Source organism: Lutra lutra, chromosome 18 (assembly GCF_902655055.1).
Source record: "Lutra lutra chromosome 18, mLutLut1.2, whole genome shotgun sequence".
NCBI lineage: Eukaryota > Metazoa > Chordata > Mammalia > Carnivora > Mustelidae > Lutra > Lutra lutra.
This window is the reverse complement of record NC_062295.1, coordinates 31,507,479-31,523,133: the sequence shown is the minus strand read 5'-3', so window position 1 is coordinate 31,523,133 and position 15,655 is coordinate 31,507,479. Positions and strand designations below refer to the sequence as shown.

At 56.1% G+C, this 15,655-nt stretch overlaps 1 protein-coding gene across 1 annotated transcript; it reads right to left on the bottom strand.

The window, feature by feature from the left end:
• Window positions 1-13,540: 13,540 nt before the first annotated feature.
• HSPB1 (heat shock protein family B (small) member 1) lies at window positions 13,541-15,013 on the bottom strand. Its single transcript, XM_047714536.1, has 3 exons — window positions 14,546-15,013; window positions 13,970-14,033; window positions 13,541-13,864 (listed from the first exon to the last, which is right to left on the bottom strand). The coding sequence occupies exons 1-3, from the start codon at window positions 14,913-14,915 to the stop codon at window positions 13,675-13,677; spliced, it is 624 nt and encodes a 207-aa protein (XP_047570492.1). The 5' UTR covers window positions 14,916-15,013; the 3' UTR covers window positions 13,541-13,674.
• Window positions 15,014-15,655: the final 642 nt, after the last annotated feature.

Here is a 15,655-nt window from a genome sequence, read left to right as displayed (position 1 = left end):
AGCTGTCAGAATGCGCCCACCGCATGAATCCCGTCCGTGGGTGTGGGGGTGTTCTGCCTCCATCACTGCGGGGTGGGATATTTGTCTATAGGGAGGAAAAATGCCAAGGCGAAGGCTTTCCTCCATCAGCTTGGGTGTGCTCCAGCAAAGGGGTGGGGGTATTTGAAAGAGGGTGGCTTTTTAATTTGGGGGGTAATCAGAATTCACATTGAAGGAATGATGATTTGTGCAAACCAAGTTTTTGCCGCATACTGGATGAATTCACCTGTGTGGCTCCTTTGTCACTCAGAACCACCCTGAGTGCCACCACGGGCACAGCTGCGGATAGAGAAGTGGCGGATGTGCCTAAGTTCTTACGACGTCAGAGCCCTAGTCCTGGGCCCTCCTGAGCCTTGCCTACAAACACCAGGCTGCTTCTGCTCAGCCAATGAGTGGCAGTCACCATTCAGCACACGGTGGCAGCTCATTCAGTGTGGGAGTTACTGAGGGTAGAGAGATGATCAGACGACATCTTACCAACGCGACAGTACACAGGCGGGCAACACCAGAGCAGTCCCATCACTGGCTCAGCAAAGCTCGGCAGGAAGAAGGGTGGCTCCTGGAAGTTTGCTGCTGTTAACACTCTTGTTTCCACCTTATCTTCTGTTATTTGAGTGTCTGGAATTTGACAGATCAGAAATTGCCCAGAGTACTTCCATGTACACTTAAATTTGTCTTAGGACAAAATGCTCCATTGGTGCATTTCTATCCAGTTGGAATAGTTCCCCTTCATGCAGTGGTTCTTAAACTTTATAGGACCCCTTTACAAACTCTTAAGAGCTTTTGCCTATGGGGGGGTGTGTGTATCAAAAACCAGAAATTAAGAATACTCATTTGTTTAAAAATAGTAGAAACCCATTACATGTTGCGATAAGTAACAATTTTGGGGTGCCTGGGTGGCTCAGTATGTTAAACGTCCCAATTCTGGATTTTGGCTCAGGGCTGTGAGCCCACATCGGGCTCCCCGGTGAGCGTGGAGCCTGCTTACAACTCTCCCTCCCTCTGCCCCTCCCCAAAAAAGGAAAGAGGAGCATTGTTTTACAGTACTGCTGATCTCTTGCTAGAGGTCAGCCGGACTTGGTGTACCCGCAGTTGCACTCCATCCTTTACAACGTTTTTTGAGCTGAACTATCTGGAAAGAAAAAAAAAACACCTGACATCACAAGGATAAGTAGTCGGACATGGGTGGCCCCAAAGAGTTAAAGTTCTGGGGCGCCTGGGTGGCTCAGTGGTTAAAGCCTCTGCCTTCAGCTCAGGTCATGATCCCAGGGTCCTGGGATCGAGCCCCGAATCGGGCTCTCTGCTCAGCGGGGAGCCTGCTTCCTCCTCTCTCTCTCTGCCTGCCTCTCCACCTACTTGTGATTTCTGTCAAATAAATAAATAAAATCTTTAAAAAAAAAAAAAGAGTTAAAGTTCTAATTCAGAAACTGCACAGTGCCCCATGTTAGGCACCGGTAATTGTGGGTCTCCTCAGCGTACTCCAGAACATAAAGCTAACTGGTAGGGGAAAGCAGTTAAACAGTGGGTGACGGGGGAGGAGAGCAGAATAAAGGAGCAGAATTCCCCATTCCAAGAACGAGAGGGTGGGGTGGAAGGGCTGTCCGCTGAGGTTCAGTGGCGGGGGGCTTTCAGTGTAGCAAATCAGTTGCTGTTTGATGCCAGTAGTTTCCCTCCACTCTATTTATGTGTAATTACCACATGCATTGGCCTCTCTGCTGGTCAGCTGAGACTGCCTGTTGACTCCCACGGGCTGATCTAAGTAGCTAAGAATGGCAGCTACCGCCTCTGGGGTGTACAGTTGTCAAAGCAAGCTTGGAGGGAAAACCTGCTGAAAACTAGCTGGGTAACGCTTCTCTGGTTCTAGGAGTGACATTAAGTGGTAACCCAGCCTCATCAGAACATTGAAATGTGGTCCACCAGCTTGCCAAGTAGCCCGCCGGTTTGAATTTTCCAGTTCTGATACGGATCAGGAGAAATGGTTGAATCCGAATGGCCACAGGCTCTAATTAACCAGATACCCGTGGTTGGTACGGGGTGGGCTGAGAGTCGTTAGTACCAGCTCAGCTTTTTTGGTATCTCATGTTCATGCTTTCTCCACATGTGGCAAGACCAATGGGTTAAGATTTCCCAATATAAGTACTGCTCTAAGATGGCATTCAGTTGATCCCCCTGGGGGAGAGGAAAGTCAGGAATTTGGGGACCATGAAAGGATTTTTTTGGTTTATATTTCAGTAGGTAGTGCAGACGCATGAGAAATACGGAAGTGCGTTCGAAAACAGATTTTTGTACTGCCTTCAAGCTAAGAATGTTTTCCACACTTTGAAAGGGTTGTGAAGGGAAAGAAAGTGCAAAGGGACAGTACGTTCCCCCACGGAACTTGGAAATGTTTGCCATCTGGCCAGTAGAGTGGCGACCCCTGGTTTTTCGGTAATTCATTCTCCCATACCTGTTCTCCAGCCGCCCACTTCCCCTTCTCAGAGGTAACAACTCTTCTCTGTTCTTTATCTGGCTCAGTTGGAGAGAGTAGACTCGACTGGCTTTGAGATGGATTTCTGCTGCTTTTGAGCAATAAGTGACCTTTGGTCCATAAAAGATTTTGCCTTGTGAGTCTAAACATGCGTAATTGAAATTTGGTGATCCTAGGAAAGTACTTCTTGAATTAGATTTAACCCTGTTTAAAGCATAGCAAGGTGGTGGTGGGTGGGGGGCATTTCACCCCCAACATTGTATTTTAAGAAGCTTCAAACAGAAAAGCTGAAAAGAATGATTCAGTGATAACCAAATAATGACTTTTTCAAGAAAGCAGGCATCTGTAAGATGTGGCTTTTTTTTTTTTTTTTTAAAGAGTTTATTTTTAGGTAATCTCTACACCCAATGTGGGGCTTGAATTTACAACTCCGGGATCAGGAGTGCCCGCTCTACCAACAGCTGCAAGAGGTGGTCTTTTTTTTTTTTTTTTTTAAGATTTTATTTATTTGACAGAGATCACAAGTAGGCAGAGAGGCAGGCAGAGAGAGAGACAGAGAGGAGGAAGCAGTCTCCCTGCAGAGCAGAGAGCCCGATGTGGGGCTTGATCCCAGGACCCTGGGATCATGACCTGAGCTGAAGGCAGAGGCTTTAACACACTGAGCCACCCAGGCACCCCTGCAAGAGGTGGTCTTAGAGAATGTTCCACATTCTGGGTTTTCCAGTTGTTTCCTCCTGTGTTACTTAATTGGTTCCCATCTTTGTTTTGTCTTGGGTGAGACTTTCACTCTGCCCCTCCATCCAGTCTTTTCAGTGGTGTGTGTGGAATTGAGTTTGAATTGAATGGGAGTCTGCTGGTGTGTATCGGGAATCAGGTGATCTTAAGGAGTAGTCAGCACCAGGGCCTGTTACATGAGCCCATGAGGACTAAGCTGAAGGACAGGCTAGAGGGAGTGCCTGCCACCCATGGGAACCAAATGTTTTCTGAGTCTTCTCAGCTAGGATGTTTTGCCTCCTTACAACCCTCTCCTGCCGCCGCCCCCCCCCCCCCGCTCCCACGGATAAAGTGTTAGGTGCCCTGTCATCACTTGATTTTAAAAACAATTTTTTAAAGATTTATTTATTTATTTATTTGACAGAGAGAGAGAGAGAGAGAGAGAGATCACAAGCAGGCAGAGGCAGGCAGAGAGAGGGGGAAGCAGATTCCCTGCTGAGCACAGAGCCCGATGTGGGGCTTGATCCCAGGACTCTGGGATCATGACCCGAGCCGAAGGCAGAGGCTTAACCCACTGAGCCACGCAGGCACCCCTCAACTTGTTTTAACACAATCTTGGTGTTAACTGCTTCTTCCTACAGTGACAGACGTGTCCCCTACTTACTCTTAGGGACCAAAAGAGTAATCAAACCCTTCTTCTTTTTCACTTAGCCTGAAGCTAGAATTTAGGAATGGGGTTTCGATGGCTGGTGGGTTCCTTAAAGCCTGATGGAAAATTCATTTTGGGTTCTGTTGGGTGTGTTATCAAAGCCTTCTGAAAGTCCTTGCCTCCCCAGATATGGAGGTATGTCATTATGGTTTACAGATGTTTTTGCCTTCTCCATTAGGAACTTGCTCAGTTTTGTTTAAGATTTCACTTATTTGAGAGAAGGAGACACAGTGAGAGGGAACACAAGCAGGGAGAGCGGGAGATCCTAGGGAGATCCTAGGACCCTGGGATCATGATCTGAGCCAATGGCAGAGGCTTAAGAACCGAGCCACCCAGGAGCCCCAAACCTCAGTTTTAAAAACGTATCTTTTGCGGAGCATTGTGGGCCTCTGAGGATGAATTCTAGGTTGCAGAGGATTGCGTAGTGGGCAGACTAGGAGTGAAACCTGTTCTCTTGCCGTAAATGAGGAGACTGGCTTAGAAACAGAGACAAGATAGACTTCGGGAATAATGGCTAGGTAACCGGTGTAAAGGATGAGCAGCTTATGGATGATTGCACACATCTTGGGGCGAGTCCCTTTCCACATAATCTCCCCAAATTCTGTCCAAAATTAAACAGCTGCCGCATCCGTCTTCTGAGCGAAAGGGGCAGTAATAATTGGTCCCCGCAGTGTATTAGGTAGGACTTAAGGTTCTTTGCCTAGAGGTGACAGGGCCAAAATGAACCTGGATAGCAGAACCCACAACGCCTTTGTCCATCCCTCACGACTCGCTCCCCTCCCCCAAATGTACCAGCGACGACTGGTCAGGCCCCTCCTGTACCATTACCGGGGGTACTAGACGGTTTGCTGGGCGCTGGAGTTGGGAGTAAGGGGGGGGGTCGTCCCCCACCCACGTGGGCCCGGGCCCCGCCTAGGTACTGCCCCTCCCCCTCCCGGCTCCCGCCCCGGGTTTCCTCCAGGTTCTGCTTCCTGCCAGCCTCTGGGCAGTGTCGGTGCCAGCACACGTGGGATACCCGTGCACCGGCTTCTCTCGGGTCACCTCCCATCCCGAACACCTGGGCCCTGCAGGCCTCGGTTCGGCGCAGGCACACGGGCGAGGCCGCGTTGAGCGAGCCGCCCGGTCCTACGCGGGCGCGCACTTCCCACAGGTGCTCGCCCCCACGCTCCCGCCACGGGACCACGGACAAGTCCGCGCCCTGAAGAACCGGCGGCCCTCACAAGCCGGGGTCGCGAAGGTTTTCAGACGGGCCAGGCACCCGGATGTGAGCTGGGCGGGATACGGTCCGCCTTCCAATCTCGGGCAGTGGCGAGAGCCAATCACAGGCCAGCCTGTCCCGCTCTTCCAATGGTCGGCCTGTTGCTAGCCCTGCACCGGGATCTGCCTGCGCAGGCGCGCAGGCCCTATTCTCTCCCACCGCGGGTCTTGGTCCTCCCTTTCCGCCCTCCCTGAGCCCGCTTCCGCTCTCCTCGTGCGCAGTTGTCGCACTGACGAGCCCGGTCTGGGCTCTGGGGGTGTTACCACGCCATGTAGGCGGTTGGCCACATCTCTGGGCGCTCGCTTTCCCTCCGAACCAGTGCCTGCCTCTCCGTTTCCGGACAGCCCGCGGAACCGCAACCGCCCTTAGCGGGTTTGCTGTGCGCCCTCACCTGCGAGCGCCAGCCTGGCGGGGCGGGCGGGGGGTGCTGCAGAGGAGGAAGCCGGGGCTCAGTGCAGCCTGCCCGACCCTAACAGCAGTCGAAGGGGCTCATGGAGGGAGGCGACTTGGGTCTGTCACACGAGGGCCCCATGGCCCCGTAACCTGGCGTCGGGAAGCGCTGAAGCCGCCCTTGGCTCTTCCTGGCATTCCAGGCTTCGCCAGCCTCGCCAGCCGCGCGCCCCGCGTCACGGCCCCGTCCTCCTGAGGGAGGGCTGGTTCACCCCCCATAGCCCTTTGTCCCCCCACACCCCTGGAGAGCCGCTCCCAACTTGGAACGGATGGTGGCAGCCCAGGGCCGGCCCCAGAATCAGACGGCAGAAATGTTAGGGAGCGCGTGCGCCCCAATTTCTGCCCTAAGTAGCTCCCCACACAGAGCTAGTACGAACTGAGGCCGGGGGTCCTGAATTCGTGCCCTACCGCGTCCCAGTGGTGTGGTGTGACCTCTCAAGTTCCTAGCCTTTCAGACGGTTTCCCAGTTTCCGTATCTGTAAAGTGGGAATAATGTGGTCGACCTCATAAAAATGCCTGGCATTGGGGCGCCTGGGTGGCTCAGTGGGTTAAGCCGCTGCCTTCGGCTCAGGTCATGATCTCAGAGTCCTGGGATCGAGTCCCGCATCGGGCGCTCTGCTCAGCAGGGAGCCTGCTTCCCTCTCTCTCTCTCTACCTGCCTCTCTGCCTACTTGTGATCTGTCCCTGTCAAATAAATAAATAAAATCTTAAAAAAAAAAAAAAATGCCTGGCATTGGCCCGATGTTTAGTGTGTGGTTTCGGTCTGTTTCAGACTTCACTTGTATTATTAATAAAATGAGCTTCACTTTGCAGAGGAAAAAACCAAGACTTAGTAACTTGCCTGAGGTCCCACAGTTCGTAAGTGGCCCAATGAGGACTTTTTTTTTGAAAAAAGACTTTATTTATTTGACAGATCACAAGTAGGCAGAGAGGCAGGTGGGGGTGGGGGTAGGGGTGAGCAGGCTCCCTGCAGAGCAGAGAGCCCCATATGGGGCTCCATTCCAGGACCCTTAGATCATGACCTGAGCCAAAGGCAGAGGCTCAACCCACTGAGCCACCCAGGCGCCCCCACCCGGTGAGGGGATGAGGATTTGAACCCCCGCAGTTTGACCACTGGCAGAAAGCATAACCACAAGCCTCTGCTGCCTCTCAGTGGCATGGGGTTGCTGTGAGGATTTCCGACGCTGAGGAGTGATGGGCAGCTAGCATGCCCAGTACATGCCAGTTGTGACCAGTAACAGAAACAGCGGTGAACACCTATGCAGCAGGGCAGAGCGGGGGCTCTGGCTTCAGGCCTTGGCTTCCAGACCCTGCAAAAAAGGGCAGAGGCAGGGGTGGCAGCGGAGGGAGTGAGCTTGGGTACTCACAGATGGGATCTTCTGGGAGGCTTGAGGGTTCTCAGAGAGTGAGCCCCAGAACAAAGCACAGGGCGGACGTTATGGAAGGTGTGGGGCTGAGGGCGTCAGTGTTTCTCCAAGACTCGGTCTCCTGCCCCGTTTCTGCTCGGGGCCTGGCAGGACCTAGAACCTGGGCAGAGTTTGCTGAAGGTTCTGGGGTAGGCAGTGTTAGATATCTGAGTGTCTCTGGGAGGGCACCAGGGGGCAGTCATTTACTGTTCTGTCTGGGCCTGGGGGAAGAGAGGGAAAGATGGGGGACACCCAGCCCCAGGGGGTCCTGCAGGGATCAGTCAGGGCCTGCCTTGGCACAGCTCCATCCCCTTTGCAGGTGGGGCCTAGGCTAGGCTTCCTTTCTGTATCTGACCGGTACTGCCCAAGGCCTGAGCTGGCAGAGCCTACAGCTTGCTTGGCGGGGATTGGTTTCTCCTCCTCCAGAACCTCCCCGAAGGAGGGCCTTGGACCGTGGGGACAACCGTGGGGACACTCCCAGGGTTCAAGGCTTTCAATCTAGTCCGGCCTAGAGAAAGGAGTCTTCAGGATCTTTAGCAGGCCCACAGAGGGGACTAGAAAAGGAGAGCTCACCCCCCAGGGCTCAGAAGAGAGGTGAAGGTGGTTTTCAGAGGGGGAGGGAGGCTCGACCAATGGAGGGCGGTGGGCTTGGTGAAGTGAGAAAGTTCAGTGATGGGGGGTTGGAGGGTCACTGAAAATGGGAGAACCCTGAGGTGCCTGGGTGGCTCAGTCGGTTGAGCGTCTGACTCTTGGTTTCCGTTCAGGTCCTAATTTCACGGGTAGTGGGATCAAGTCCCGTGTTGGGCTCTGCGCTCAGCGCAGAGTCTGCTTGGGTTCCTTTCCCCTCGCCCCTCCCTCCTCGCTCTCTCAAATAAATAAAATCTTTAAAATAAAAGGAAGGAAAATGGGAGAACTCTGAGAAAGGGGGGTGTCCATTGAAGAGGCTTCGGGTTGGGGAGGGATACAGTGAAGGGTGGGTCTGAGTAAGGGGGTTCAGTCGGAAACAGGGAAGACCAACCAGGGTCCAGGGTGGTGGGAGATCAGAAGGATCTTGGAGAGGGCTGGAAAAGGGTGGGAGAACTCAGAGGCGGGGGAGGCTTGGGGATGAAGGCTCAGTGACCTCTCTGGTCATTCATTCACCTAAATAAGTCCTCAGTTATTCTGTCCCATTGTCCTGCCAGCCTGAGCACACAGACTCAGCAGCCATCATGGAGGGACTTTCAGAGAAACTTTCAATGGAGGTGGGGGGTGGGCAGCAGAATGATTTGAGAAGGAAAGGGTTACCCAGACCTGCCCTGAGGTCAAGGCCCAAGAGTGAAGGCCTTCCCCATGCCAGGCCCTTGTTGGCCTTGCAGAGAGCTGTCCTTATATCCTTGGACACCCTTGGGACTTTGGCCTTCCTAGCATTGTTAGGAGACCCTGGGCAGCTGCCAGACTTCATGATTCTCCCTTAATTCCTGTCCTGCAGAGGGTGACAACACAGACAGCCAAGGTAGGAGAGGGGCCTCAGAGGTCATCCAGACCCCAAAATGGAAACTGAGCCCAGAGCGGGGTGGACCCCAGACCATACCTCCAGCAAAGGCAGAGCTGGCTTCAGCCCACTGCTTTTTCCTGAACACAGCTGCTTCTGCCACCTCAGTCTGTTCTTTAATCCAAGCCTTTCTGGAAGGTTCTGCCCTGCTCAGCCTAGGGGAGGGAGTGGGGGTAGACTTTCTTCCTCCGAGGCAGCCCCTGGACCACCAGTGCCACACCTTGATTCAACCACTGCCGCCATAGTATGGACAAAGTGGTGTGCCAGGCTGGTATGTGCGCTCGGTTGGAAGGATAGAGGGGGTCATTACACTGCCGAGACCCCTCACAGGGCTGATGGGTTTTCCCCAGGGTCCCCAGACATGACCTTTTCTCAGGAGCCCTGGCCGGGCACTTGACTTTCCCTTGCCCTCAGTCTGCCCCTCAGAAGAGATGGAGGGGCCTGGCTGGCCGGCCAGGGGGGCCCTTCCGCCCTCCATGCTCCTACATGAAACCATCCAGCGCTTCTGTTACTGATCTGGAAGTGTTCCTTCTTCACCAGGCCTGGGGGTTCATGACTTTTTCATGCTGCCAGTTCTCCCACCACAAGGAGTGGTGGGCAGAGCTGTCTCCTAAGAAGCCCATGAGAACATGGCTCATCCTTGGGATAGACAGGGAGGCGCACACCGTGAGGTCCATAGGCCTCATGGAAGAGGTGGGGAGGATCCAGAGCCCTTAGCTAAGAGGATTGTGGTGGGGATGGAGACAGTTCCCACTCGTGTGTGGGTCTCCCCCCTACCATGGAACCCTGTGCTTCTCAGTGCTGGCAGTGAGTGGACAGACTGTGGCGGTGGACACTCTGGGCAGTGGTGGCCAGACTACATATTTGGGGTTGGGGGCACACGCTTGGCTTCTTCCATATTCCCTGGGGCCACTGTCCTGTTCCTGGGAGGGCAGCATGAGGGTGGGGCTTAGCCCCCATTTCACTGGGTCAGAGCTGCCAGGCCCAGTGCCAGATCCTGGCTAAGACCAACCTAGGCTTGTCCTCGCCTGTGAAGCTTCCTCCCTACTTTGGTCCTGAGCTGGCGGCTCATGGCTGCTATGCAAGTCTGGGCCAGAGGCCAAGCCCTGAGCTCGAGGTTTGTCCCAAATCCCCGGGTCCCGCTGCGTGCATGGAGTGGGGGTGTGCAAGGGGGCAGGTGTGGGGGAATCCAGGGTAAAGCAAGCAGATAGGACCCTCACTAGCCTGATCCCTGCCCAGTCTTAGGCTCTACCGGGGTAGAATAGTGCTTGGGTGGCTGCCAGCAGACCAGGGGGTCTGGGGTGTCTGTGGACCCCATGGCCAGTCCCTGGGCAGGGCTCCAGTCCTGCCTGACCCTCCTCCCCTTTCTCTGCTTGGTTGCCCCTGCCTCCATCACAAAGGTGCTCTGACCACGTCCTTTGGACCCAGCACTAGGGTCCTCTGCAGCCACTGTCCGGGCAGCTTTTGCTTCCCACCCCACCCTCTCCATGGGACAGTCTGTGCCTGGCAAACCCTGGGCCGATTCTGTAGCAGGGAAGATGATGCTTCTGGGAAACAATTCCCTTCCCCAGCAGCAGAGGCGTGGGGTCTGCCTGACCTGGCAGAGACGGAGGTCAGCAAGCCCTGGGCAGGGAGCCATGAAAGTCCAGGGCTCAGGGCCTCAGCAGATCCCCTTCCTCCCGTGTCCCCTGCACCCCCACATCCCAGTCTGTTACCCCACACCGCAGAGCCTGCTGCCGCTACATGCTGACACCCGGCCCCCTCTCCCCCTCCCGCCTACTACACCTCAGAAACACACCGTCCCCCGCCTCTTGACTGTTCCTCCCAACCACTCTCCTGTAAGATCTGGATCCTTGTCTCTGAAGTGGGGATGCTTGAACCTGGACTTCTGTGGCCTTCAGCGCCCCTCCCCCACAGACAGGCCCCACCCACTATCCTCACCGGCCCACTTGCTCTCCTTCTCCAGCCTGACTGTTCCAGCCTGTCAGCCCCGGCCTATGCGATTGCCACTTGCCTGTCCAAAGTCACTTCTGGAAATCCCTTTTTCCTATTCCACTAAGACCCCGAAGGATGTCACGCCCCTTTGCTCATGGCATAATGCTGCTTGTCACTGAGCTATTTCCTCCATTTGGCCCCTTGAGCAGGGACTTGGACTGACTGGCTGCATGCCAGGCCCAGAGGAAGTGCCAACAGGGAGGGCAGATTTCACAACTGGGAGGGAGAGAGAGAAGGAGAGACCTAGGGATGGGCCTGGGACTGAGGATGGCTTGTGCACTGCACAGATCCTTAGGGAAGCTGCAGCTGGTGAGGGGTGACCGGCAGCCACAGGGACTTGAGGCCTCAGTCATCAGCCTGGAGCACAGAGCATTGCCGCTCAGACACCCTTCAGCTGAGCAGAGGGGCCCAAATGCTAGCATTCACTGAATCAAGGTCAACGTCTTGAGTTTGCAGACTTGAAGGTCATCAGAGGCCTTTAGATAGGACCCAGTGAAAATCAGGGAAAGGCCTGGAGAAGCTTGGATCTGTTCCGGCCCCACAGCAGCAGCGCAGGGACTCACCAGGTGTCCCCATGCCCAGGGGAGACCCGGGCAGACCAGCCCGGGTGCCAGCCTGTCCCAGGGGAGACCTGCAGACCTCAGCCAGCCAGCCCTGTTCACTCTGCCCAGAAGCACTGCCCCAGACCCCACATCTGAGTGGAGCTCCGGGCATATGGCTGGCCCAGTCTGACTCCCCTCCTGTCTCTGCCCCTGCGGTGGCCCAGGCAGGCTACCGTTCCCCATCTCCTACTTTAGTTTCCCATGGAAACTGGGCTCTGTTTCCTTTGCAGGGACCGAATTCCTCCCCTCCCACCTGCCCTGTGCCCAGCTGTGTCCCAGTATGGCCTCGGCCCCCAAGACCTCAAAGCTGTTGTCCTTGGACTCACTCCTATGATAGCCCCAACTCCCCTATCTGCCCCAGGCCATGGCCCTGGACTCCGGGTTTGAGGCCCTTGCCTGGCAGCTCCTGCCAGGTCATTTGCTGCCTGACCCCCTTGAGCAGCCCTGGGACCCCAGACTCAGCTGCATCCCTGTCCTCTTCCTGTGGCCCTACCAAGCCTCTTTCAGCACTTCAGGCTTGCCATGGGGAACACTTCAACCCCCACCCCTGCCCTTCCTCTCCAGCCTTGCTGTGGGAGCTAACCTGCCCTCCCCCTGCCCATGGCCACACTGATGTGCCCCCATCCCTCCAGGACCAGCTGTGTCGACCCGGGCAAGTCTCTTCACCTCTCCGAGGCTCTCTGTGCCCAGGTGCTCAGCAGGACTAACCCCGCCCCTTCGAGGAGTTGGTACAAGGATTACCTTGTCAGGCTTGGCACCAGCTTTCCCACACTTCCAGGGCGCTGGCAGAGGACCTGGCAGCCTTGTTCTCGCTCTCCCTGACAAGACTGACAGGTCGGGAGGAGGCAGTCACAGCCCTGCAGGCTGGGGCCTTCGTGTTGCCAGTCAGAAGGGAGCTGGTGTGCAGAGCAAGGGTGAGCCCTGGACAGGCTGATTCAGTCATGACCACAGGAATGCGGACGTGTCAGGAGACACCTGAGATGTGGCTTGTCTGTTGGCAGGGAGAAGGATGGCAGATTTAGGAGACTGGAGCTCAGGCAGTGAATGGTGGTAGGGGTGGCGTAGACCAGGCAGTGCCCTGGCCAACAGGCCCAGACCCGTGCCACCAGCTGTTCATGTGTCTACTTCCCTGGCTGGCCTCCCTCCAGGCCCGGTGAGGCCTGAGGCCTGGGACCTGCTTTGGCTTCCTGCCTGCTCCAGATTGTGGTATCCCAACAGGGAACCTGCGCCAGGGAGTGGAAATTAAGAAGCCGAGCAGTGGCGAGGTTAGTCAGTGTGTGTGCGTGCTCCTGGCCCTTCCCTGCAGGGTGCTGTTGCTCTCAGAGACCCTGGGAAAATAGGGCTGTGGGCTTAGAAAAGAATGTCACAGTGTCTTGCCACACCTTCAGGCTCTGTGACCTTCGTAGGTGGCGATGGTGTGGGATCTCTCAAGTTCCTGGGGGGACCTGAGACTGGACTTCAAAACCTCTATCTGCTCTATCCCTCCCCCCAGGTTCCTCCAAACCCTTCTAAGGCCAGGTGAGAGGGTAGTGGGTAGGATGAAGGCAAAGCAGAGGACCCAGGCAGGTGTGACCCTCCCTACCTGGGCTAGTCTTCCCTGTCAGGGTCTTTGCTTCTCTTCCACCAAAACCTTGGCCACACGGCCCTCACTCTCTGCCGAGTGCCCTTGACCCGAGAGCCCAGGCCTCATCCTACATGCACAGGCATCAGGGGATAAAACCTTTGACAAGGCCAACCTCCTCTCAGAAAGTCAGCTGGAGGGATGCCTGGTGGCTTAGTGGGTTAAAACCTCTGCCTTCAGCTCGGGTCATGATCTCAGGGTCCTGGGATCAAGCCCCGCATCAGGCTCTCTGCTCAGCAGGGAGCCTGCTTCACTCTCTCTGCCTGCCTCTCTGCCTTCTTGTGATCTCTGTCAAATAAATAAATAAAATCTTAAAAAAAAAAAAAAAAAAAAAAAACGAAAGTCAGCTGGAGTGCCCCACCTCCCATGCCTTCTCCGAGGTCCTGCCCCCTCTCTGGGAGAATAGCAAAGTCTCAATAAAGTAAGCAAGGGACTCTAGCTCCTAAGAAGCTCCCCTCCCGGGGCCCTGCTCTGTCCCCCTGCACCTGACTCCAGCCTAGGTGTCCCTGAGTGTTCAAGGCTGGACCAGTTGCCTTTCCTGGTTTCCCCCATCGCTGCTGGTTCTGATCATTACTTTTCTCTTACTGGACTCAGGGTTGGAGGACTGGGATTCGCCCATACTGTAACCCACTGTACCCAAAGGACCACAGGGCTTGGCACACAGCAGGCCCTCTGCAAATGTGATCCGTGTGTGAGCCAGCAAGTGGCACCAATCCCCGGGGCCTCGACACAGAATTGGAGGCAGTAGTGGGCAGTCGCTTCGAACTTTTATTTGAGAAAAACAGAAGATAGACGTATCAAAAAAGCATACAGATTGGCAGGTAGGGATGGTCAGTGATGGCTACTGAGGTGCGGGTGTGGCCAGCAGGGCTAAGTAAGCCTTTACTTGGCTCCAGGCTGCTCCGACTTTCCAGCTTCTGGGCCCCCAATCTGGGCACGTGCCTCGAAGGTGACAGGAATAGTGATTTCTGCAGACTGGGTGGCTGGCTTCGGCAGCGGGGCCTCCACGGTGAGCGTGCCCTCAGGGGACAGGGAGGAGGAGACCAGCGTGGGGTCCACACCAGGGGGCAGCCTAGACAGGCAGAGAGGGAGGACAAGAGTTACACACCTGGGCCTCACTGGCCCCCACCCCCTGCATCCCTCCTCAGGTCCCCGTGGATCTGGGGACAAGACTTACGTGTATTTTCGAGTGAAACACCGGGAAATGTAGCCATGCTCGTCCTGCCTCTCTTCGTGCTTGCCTGGGGAGAGAAGGATGGGTCAGAAGCTTCGGGAGGGGCCCCACCCAAATCCACACACGTCCCTATGGGTGGTCGGACTGTCTCAGGGCCCCTCAGAAGCTTCTGGAAAGTTGGGTTCAGTGCTTTGGAGGGTGGGTGGGGATCGGAGTGCCACAAAGAAGCGCACACGTCCCCTCCGCAGACCTGGTTTTAGGGACAAGGAACAGGAACAGCGCCAGGGGACAATGGCCTCTTCGGCCGGGCCTGTGGGTGGCCCCAGGGAGACCTGGTCATTTGGGGGCGGGGCTCGGAGGGGTTCTGCGCTAGAAGGTGGATTTCTTCCCTCGGTAGAGCGTCTTTTCAGGCCAGAGGGGCCCTGAAGAACTACCCGCAGCCCCCGTTCTAGAGTCCAGACTCGGGGCGGGGGCACAGCCCGGGGGCAGGGCGAGTCCCAAGTCTTCTGGGTCCCTGGTGGAGTCTCTCTGCCCCCTTCCCGCCCCGCCAGCCGGGTCCCCGCAGGGCCGGGGGCTCACCGGTGATCTCAACCACGCCGTCCTTCGTCTTGACCGTCAGCTCTTCGGGGGCGAAGTGGTTGACGTCCAGGGACACGCGCCAGCGGTCGGCCGTCTGCCGGATCTCCGAGACGCCGCTGCTGAGCTGCCGGCTGAGCGCGCGGCTGTAGGCGGGCGCGGCCACCGCGGCGGGGCCCTCGACCGCAGCCGGGGGCAGCGGGCGCACGTAGCCCGGCCAACCGCTGTGGCCGAACCACTGCGCCCACTCCTCGGGCAGCCGGGGCAGCCCGAAGGCCTGGTCGAAGAGGCGGCTGTGGGCCGGGTACCAGTCGCGGAAAGGGTCCCAGCTGGGGCTCCGCAGGAGCGAGAAGGGCACTCGGCGCTCGGTCATGCTGGTTTGGCTGCGCGCTTCTGGCTGAGGCTTGGAGAAGTATGGGGCGTCGGACCCGCAGCGCTTTTATGCGGCTCCAGCCGGGTATTTTTAGCAGGCGGTGTTTCAGGTCTCTATTAAAGGCAATGACGGGCTGGGGGCAGCCCCTCCCCCTGCATTCCTCCCCCTGCACACGGGGCGGGGGCGGGCCGAGGAAGGCCCTGCCCACATCTGGAACCTTCTCGTGTTCAAAAAAACAAATGACTAGAGCACCGGTCTTGGTGCACTGCCCACTGCTGGACACTGGCGGACCCGGGCGCTAAAGCCGGTGGACAGTCCCATCCTTTTGTCCTGGAGCACAAAGTCCAGAGGGCCTGGGCTCCTTGTCCCAGACCACATGGATCTAGAAGTGGCAGAGTCAGGATTTGAACCACCAGGCGTCCATGAAATAGTGTCTTAAAAACCAGCCTGGCGTCGCAGATAAGAGTGTGGGGCTCTGGAGCCAGACTGTCTGGCTTCACATCCTGTTCTGCCACTAATGGGATGAACCTGTGCAAGTTAGACTCTGGGCCTCGGTTTCCCCATCTAGAGAACGGACATGATGATGACGATAGCAATAAAAACGCTTACATCATTAGGTTGATGTGAGGATTCAGCAACTTAGTGCAAGTAATGACTTTATTCCGTCGGGGGGGGGGGGGTCTAGTACCTGATAATTGTTCACTATTGTTATGTTATCTATCTGCAATTAAAAGGGGGGG

What these genes read in the sequence shown, in the direction of transcription:
- HSPB1 (XM_047714536.1), bottom strand. Translation starts at nt 14,915, where the DNA reads ATGACCGAGCGCCGAGTGCCCTTCTCGCTCCTGCGGAGCCCCAGCTGG. An exon ending in CGGCGTGGTTGAGATCACCG is followed by an intron (nt 14,034 to 14,545) that starts GTGAGCCCCCGG and finishes TTCTCTCCCCAG; the next exon opens with GCAAGCACGAAGAGAGGCAG. An exon ending in TGTTTCACTCGAAAATACAC is followed by an intron (nt 13,865 to 13,969) that starts GTAAGTCTTGTC and finishes CTGCCTGTCTAG; the next exon opens with GCTGCCCCCTGGTGTGGACC.